A 7866-nucleotide genomic window follows, 5' to 3' on the forward strand; every position below is an offset into this window, starting at 1 on the left:
ACTCTGTCCTCTTCCTGAAGAAACAATGTTTCCAGCTTTGTTTTAACAATAAGCTTACTCAACCGTTCAGATGACTTTAAAAACATTCAGAACTTCAGATCATAGCCGCGCACCATACTCATACACTTGTTCGGTTATCACAACTATTTGGGGGTTGGTTTACGCGTCTGCACGTGCGCCCGTGCGCATTTATTGCTGGGCAACCTAATCAAATTCACACCCTAAAGAAATAATAAAACAATCTGTCATTGAAATAACTAATCCAGAAGCAGGGATTTCTAATTTTGTTGATTTATACAACAGACAGATGTGGATTTGCCCTCTGTCGATATCTGGTAAAATGAAAAAGACACTATCTTGCTAATCTGTCGCCCCCTCAGTCAAAGTTTATTTGTGGTAGCTTCTAAACTTCTGACTCGCCTTCCAATCACGGCATTTAAAACGAAAAGCTTTAAATAAACACCATGAATAGAAGATAAATAAACTCCCCCCCCCCCTTTTTCCTCTTTTTTTTTGGTGAGTGCCTAGCTTGACGCAGTCCAAACTCAAATCCCCAGAGGACTGAGCTCTCTCTTTTGTGTTAATGTTTAAAAGATTTTCCAATGCTGGAGTTTATTCCTACTGCAAACATTTCTATTTACAAGGTCAAGTGTATCAGCACTCAACACAGCTTAAGAGTGTAATTATTTATCTAAGGGCGTTTGAGTGTAGATCAGTAGCTCTGGCAGCAAACCAGGCTTCAGCACAACGCAAAGCAACTCCTAAGAACAATATTACAAGATCTAGTAATTGCTGATCCCTCCAGCGTGTTTACTTTTGCATTCTTCGTTGTGGGAGAAGGCAGGCTGAATGGCAAACTTTCGTGCATTTTGTTGCAGCCCCCTTGATGCGTGCGCCGCTGCCGGCGCGAAGCCTTGTTTGAGACACTCGCCACCTCCGTGTGATGTATTTCTCGCCATTTACTTGTTTGCACGCCTAGGAGCATTTCTAAGAGTGTCAGTGGGAGCAACATGCCTCCACTTCAGGAAGAAAGCGCAGCGCACTAGTAATTCCACATACATACAGGAGCAGTGTCCTTGAATTGCTTTGCTCTCTTCTGGCACTGGCAAGTTACCATGCCAACGCATTATAAAATCAACCACTCTTTTAAAGTAGTACTTTCAAAGCTGTATTTACTTCTTGCATGTAATTATTCATTAAAGTAAGAATAGCAGTAATTTACATCTATGTAAAGTATTACAGGCAGACAGAGATTTTTGTGTGTTGATTGTTTTTGGTTTGTTACTCTGTGGTTCGCTCCCTCCCCGCCCCCCTCCAACCTCGGGTGCTGAGAGTTCAAGTGTCCCTGGAAAACAATTTCACTGCATCCATTATTTAAAGCTCTTTCTTTACTAATTTACACGTTTAGAAAATACAAAAAGCCGTACATATTTAAAACACAGGCCTTTTTTATGCCTCCTATAAAAAATACAAGGTTTAAGGCAGCTCAGAAATGCATTTATACAATTCTACAACGTTCATAAAGTCTCTCCAAATAAGAAAGTTAACTTCCAATCTATAAAATACACTGTACATTTGAAGTTCTAGCGAATACTTCACTGAATCACTGTTGCCAATATCCCCATAAACATAAAATGAAATCTGTACCTTTCCAGAAAAGAACAGCAAATGCAATTATCTGGCAATAGGACGTAGATTTAAAACTTTTATTTTTTTTTTTTTTAAATAAATTATTCCCAAAGCATACAATTTATAAAATTCTATATACAAAGAAGAGCGACTGGTAACAAATCCCAGTTTTAAATACATTTTTTATATAAGATTTACCAGAGGTGAGCACCCTGATATGACGAGAGGCAATATATCTTTTCAGGATATTTGTACATACATGTTCTCGAGTTTAAAAGTGTCTTTCAAAGATGGCAGTGCAGAGCTCTTTTAAAACAGAAGTTGCATTGTTCAGTATAGCCAACAACTCTGGAAAAAAAAAAAATCCTTTTTTTAATGTCGCTAGGTTAAAGAGGAAGAGAGGGCTGCTGGCATGCTTTTGTTACAGGGAAGATGTGTGTGCAAGAGGGAGTGCTGTAAACCACAGAATTTATTCAGTCTGCTATCTCCTTAAATTTAATTAACGGCAGATGCGGCGTAACCCCCTTTCGGGCACCACTGCATCACGAAGAGCGAGGCTTGGCGAATGATAATCAAGTTGTCGACTAACCAGTACGGCAACAGCTTTGGCAGCAGCTCTGGGTAGCTCACCTCTTTCTAACCTTCATCTCAAAACGCTTAAAACCAGCCACTACCAGCATGCCATGACTCCTGGTTTCTGCCGGGGGGGCTGGCGGCAGCGGGGAGCCCGCCGCAGCCTCGCTAGCAGTCTCTCTGTCAGCCCGTCCGCTCGCTGCCAACACGCAGGCCGGGTGGCGGCAATTGCATAGTGCACACTCGAGACCGACACCCCAAAAACGAGCGGCCCGCGGCCGCCCGCTCCGCTCCGGCCACCGCCCCGGCGACCGGCTCGCAAGGCCGCGGCGGCTCCGCCAGCCGAAGGCTGCGGGAGAGGCGAGGCCCGGCCAGGCCAGGCCGGGGGAAGGGTGCGGACGGGCGCTGCGGGCAGCAGCGGAGGCAAAGGGGCCCTCCGCCTTCGAGGCGAGGCGGCGGGGGGCGGTGAGGGGGCCGCCCGGACTAACGGTCGGAGGAGTAACGGTCAGAGCGTTTAAAACCGCGCCGCGCAGGGAGGCCCCGCCGGCCGGGCCCCCCGCAGCCGCCGCGGGCCCGCGAGGAGGCCAGCGACGGTCCGGCGCGGAGGGCCCGGCCCGGCCCGGCCCGGCGAGGAGGCAGGGAGGGAGGGACGCTAGAGCCGCGGCAGCAGCGGCAGCAAGATGGAGGGCAGCAGCGCCCAGGCCGCGGCGGCGGGCCGGCCGGCGTTATCCGCCTGCACGGGGAAGCCGGGCTCGGAGCCCGCATTGTCCTCCGCGTCGTCCCTCCCCTTCTGGCTGGGCTCCTCCTCGTAGTCCTCGTCGTAGTACTCCTCCAGGCCGCCGTCCGAGCCGCCGCTGCTGCCGGCGCCGTTGCCGCCCATGTCCGCGCCGAAGCAGAGGCGGGCCATGTTCTCCTTGACCGACTCGCAGATGGGCCGCTCCAGCCCGTCGCAGACGCAGTCGTTGAGCAGCACGGCCTTGGGCACGGCCAGCATGTCCTCGATGACGGCGCGGCACTCCGGCGTGCAGCGCAGCCCGTTGAACAGCTTCCCGCAGTAGGTCATGTAGCGGTTGAGCGCCAGGCTGCAGCGGCTGTCCCAGTCGCAGCGCCGCCGCGCCTCCGTGCAGCCCATGACGCCGGGGCCGCTGCCGCCGGGGCCGCCGCCGGGGCCGCCGGGGCCGCCGGCCGCCGGGCTGCTGGTGCGGGGCAGGCAGGGCTCGATGGCGCGCTTGGTGGCGCGGCAGTTCTCGTCCTGCGCGCAGTCGCAGTCCTCCAGCGCCGGGCCGCGCCGGGTGTGGTTGAGCTGGATGAGGGCCGCGATGCAGTGGCTGGGGCACCGCCGCCTGGAGGAGGCGCCGGAGCCTGCAGCGGCCGCCGGCCCGTCCCCGCCGCCGCCCGCCGGCGGCTGCTGCTGGAGCACCGGGGCGCACGCCTCGGCGTACTGGTTGTAAGCGTAGCTGCACTCGGGCTCCCCCTGACACTGCAGCACCGCCTGCCAGCAGATCAGCCGCCGGCCCTGCACCAGCGAGCCCCGCGGCGGCCACACGGCGCCCAGCGCCGCCACCAGCCACAGCCAGGCGGCCGGCCACGGCCAGCGGCGCCCGCCGCCGCCTCCGTGCCGAGCGGGCGAGCGGGCCACCATCGCGGGCGGCGGCGGCGGCTGCTGCCGCAGGCGAGCGGGGGAGAGGCGCTGGTAGACGAGGAGGAGGAGGAGAAGGAGCTGCCGCCCGTGGAAAAGTTTGCGAAACTCCCGCCGGCCGTGTGCATCGGATCTCCTCGCATCAATCCATCCGCGCCGGCTCCGAGGCCCTCCAGCCCCCGGCAGCTGAAACCGGCGGGGCCGCGGTACGAAGCAGGCGCCCGGGGCCGTCCCGTGCCCCCCACCCGCTGCTCCCGGCTTGGCGAGGCGGCGGCGAAGGCGCCCGGAGAGGTGGGGGGAATCAGTGCAAACGGGGGCTCGGAGGAGAGCGGCTCCGGAGTGCGCTCGGGGACTTGCAGGCTGCGCCGGGAGAGCTCATGGTGCTGCCCTGCTCCTCATGCAGTTCCGTTTCTCTTTTTTTTTTTTTTGCACAAAATAAATGCCCAGCTGCTGCTGCTGCTGCTGCTGCTGCCTCTGCTGCTGCTGCCTCCTCGGGAGCTTTTAACTCTCCGCCCGCAGCATCTCTGCACATGCCAGCCGCTCCGATCCCATTCACCGTCCCGGCTCCGCTCGCTCCCTCTCGGTAGGGGTTGCACTTTCGGGTGGCGGGGAGAAGAAGAATCTCTCCCCGCTAGCAAGAAGATAGCACGGGGAAAGGAGAAGAGGCAGCCTTCAGGGTCTCTTTCTCTCTGGGCGACTGATGCTGCTTCTGTTGTCAACAAGCCCTGCAAGCTGCTCTGCGGATCCGTCTGTGGATCTTTTTTTCTTTGCAAGGCTTTAAATACAAAAGTGCCCTCCGAGCACCAGCAACGTGCTCTGATTAGGCCTCATTATGCATGCATGGAAAAGCAAACAAACAAAAAAAATTAGCAACGCTTCTTCTTTTACACATCCCCCCAGCCTGGGCTCTCTCGCTCTCTTTCTCCTTTTCTCCACTTTTTTCTCCCTTCGCTCGGCCCCTTTCCCTGCCTCGCCACTTGCCATTGGTCCAGCCTGTTGTTGAAACTTTTTTCCCCCCCTCCTCTCTTTACGATCTGCTGGAGGGAGGGAAGGAGAGAGGGGGGCTGGAGGGCAGCTCACATTCAAAGCTTGAAAGGAAAGGCTTAAGGAGAGTGACAGCCCCCCGAGGAGCCCCTCCTCCCGTTAAGGCGGCGCGGCGGCCGGGCGAGAGGCGCGCAGCAGCGGCGGCGGCGGCGGCGGCGGCGGGGCTCGGCGCTCCGGGGCTGGCCGGGCGGCGGCGGCGGGGCTCCCCGGCAGCAGCGTGCCGCCTGGCCCCGCAGGCGAGAGGGCAGGCGGCCTGGGGCTGCCCGCTGCTGGGGCGGGGATGTTGCTCTGAAGCTGCTCCTGCTTCCTGCAGCAAGGGGAAAAAAAGGTTTCTAGCCTGAGTCGTGTGTGTACCCAAACGGCCCATTGATGCAAGCGAGGGCAGAGCTGCTTCCCGAACAGTGGGGAGGATCAGGCTCAGGACGGGACCGAGTTTGTCCTTACTGAAATCTAAACAGAGCTCTTGGGTTCCGTGTGTTAGTACGCTGAGGGAGAGCAAAGCTAGCTCTGTTAGCGGTGTACTGCGACCATGTAAGTACCGCTTTGCTATGCCTTCAGTATTGCAACTTTCTTTGCACTTAACCGCATCCCCCACCGATTTTAAGCTCGTTCAGCTCAGCTTCTCGCCTGAGGTTTTTGTGCACGGGTTTAAGGCACTGACCTACGAGGATGCCTGTTGACAGAAGTACAGTGGGTCTCAGGATAGTTCTTTGATACTTTGTGAAGACCTGCCAACTAGTAAACAGTTGTTTAAAGTCTTTAGTTAAGAGGATGAAATGTGTTTTCGTTGCAAGCAAAATACCTTGCTGACGTCCTGCCTTCCTGTTACACTCTCCGCTCGCTTTGCTGTGCTTGTAAGGAAGTAGACACAAAAATATAAATATTAAGGCACAACGAGAGGAGCATAACAAAGTAAGTAGTGGTGCATTTACCCATTGCCTGTCGGTTTAGTGCTACCTTAATTCCAGAGCAACATCGTCTCCAACCACAAGGGGCATCGGTATCTGCTGCCTGTCAAAACTGGCGCTTTTTTCATCCTGAGACTATCAACTCCATCTGTCACAAAAATTAGGACTAAATCTATTTTCCAGAAACTCGGGGATCTTGGGATCCTATGCGGTGTGGACTGATGTCTGTCTGAAAGTGCGTGGAAGGTGGAATGGCCGTGTGGTGTGGCTGGGAGTCAATGTGATTGATGTGTTGAGAAGCATTCATAAGGATTTGCTCCATTGTCATCAGTTTTACAAGCTGCTTGTGTTTCTCCCTCAGTACAGTTTGCCTCTTCTGGTGCAAAAATTGTGTTTGCTTGTGTTTTTAAATCCGTGAAAACCGCATTCAGAAACCCTGCCTTCATCCACCTAGTTTAGAGCCGTTTCTTTTAATTCTTGTTTAATTGCGTTATTAAAAATGCCAGATGCCATTCAGGCAGGGTGCAGTAAATACACGTTGCTATCTACACTGGGCTCGTTCATGCATTGCTTTGCAGCCCTGTTCACTGATGATAACACTGTTACTGGTGGAAGTCAGCTAGTTTGGGGTGGGTAAGTTGGAGATGACATTGCAGATGCTGTACAAAATGCTGCCGCACTGCCTGATTGCTAGGGAAACCGGTCCACGTTGGTGCAGCTGGAGAGGAGGGGGCCTGGATGCCGGGATGTTCCAGGCGTAGAGAGTCTGAGAGAGGGAACTGCAACGGGGCAGGATCACGCCTTGGCGTGGGACAGGGCCCTCCTGAGCTTCCCCAGCACGGGAGAGCAGGAATGGCTGGCTGGCTGTCCCAGTGGGGCTGTCTTCTGCGGACAGCTGGGGGATGAGCTCTGCCCCCTCCCAGCTCCTGCCTTCATCTGCAAACTCCATCCAGCTCGGCTGTCCTTCATTTCTGGAGCAGAAAGCAGGCCGTTTACTTTGTGAGGAATGGCAGCAGCTGAACTTCGGACCTCCCAGGAGGGGGAGTAGAGGAGCCTTCACTGCCGGCCTTGTATCCTTGCGTGGCTGGGAGGAGGCTGCTGTGATGCTGCCTGAGCAGGAGGAGGATCAGTGTATGGTCGCACTAGTGCTGACAGGCATCCCTGGCTGGGGACAGTGTTCATTTTGCCTGCTGGTCTGAAAAGCAGGGCATGGCATGAAGCATTGCATCATTCATAGGCAGAGATTTTCACATACACCTTTCAGTTAAGGAAATGCAATTTTCCTATGGTAATAATAATAATGGAAATCTTGACTTTGAAGTTTGGAATTTGGAATTATCTTTGGTATCATCCAACTGACAAAAACTGTAACAAAATAGCTGGGCTCTTCACTTCCCACACCTTTTAGCCGTGTAGAATATGATCATCTACATCCAGGATTATATATCCTTTGTCAATAAATTAACTTCTTAAAATGGTTTAAAAATGTACTAGTCTGTCTTTATTTAATGAGCGTTTGGATTCTGTCCGTATTTGTAACTGCCATTTTGGGTAAGGACTTTCGGGGTCGCAGTGCTCTGCTGAAGGAAGCAAATCTTTTCTTGTGTGGAACTAAACTTAGGGAAATAACTCTCCAGCCCCTCTTCTTCAATGCAGGTTTTCTAACAACAGAAATGGTATTGTCAAATTAATCTTTTCAGTTTTCAGAGTAGCTCTAAAAGTAACGAGGAAGGCAACTATTGCTCATTTTCACAAAGCACCATATAGGAAAACATGTCCCATGACTGGACAGTAAAATAAGATCTCATAGCTTTCTGAATTCCCACATTTGCTACGTTTTCTGTTCACCATCCTTTCCTGTCTTAGCAATTAATTTTGTTCTTTCCATCAGCTCTCCAAATCATTATAGAGCAGCAGTCTTCCATCACCAGGGGTCATTTTGGCAGCCAGAAAAGCCAGTATGTGTCTGATCTGCATTTATGGTAAAGAGTCCTGAGCACCTTTTTGTTTAATCCTGATGTCTTTTCCCCCTTTTTATGTCACACCCTTTCCTAATGGATCTCCTTTCCAACT

General features: G+C 53.3%; 1 protein-coding gene across 1 annotated transcript; it reads right to left on the bottom strand.

The window, feature by feature from the left end:
* Positions 1–1155: 1155 nt before the first annotated feature.
* GAS1 (growth arrest specific 1) lies at positions 1156–4768 on the bottom strand. The gene has a single exon (XM_072859364.1). It carries the CDS (start codon positions 3842–3844, stop codon positions 2855–2857), a length of 990 nt encoding a protein of 329 aa, XP_072715465.1. The 5' UTR covers positions 3845–4768; the 3' UTR covers positions 1156–2854.
* Positions 4769–7866: the final 3098 nt, after the last annotated feature.

This window comes from Ciconia boyciana, chromosome 4 (genome assembly GCF_034638445.1).
Source record: "Ciconia boyciana chromosome 4, ASM3463844v1, whole genome shotgun sequence".
Taxonomy (NCBI): Eukaryota; Metazoa; Chordata; class Aves; order Ciconiiformes; family Ciconiidae; genus Ciconia; species Ciconia boyciana.

Excerpts from the sequence above, each read along its gene's own strand:
- GAS1 (XM_072859364.1), bottom strand. The coding sequence starts at position 3,844 with ATGGTGGCCCGCTCGCCCGCTCGGCACGGAGGCGGCGGCGGGCGCCGC.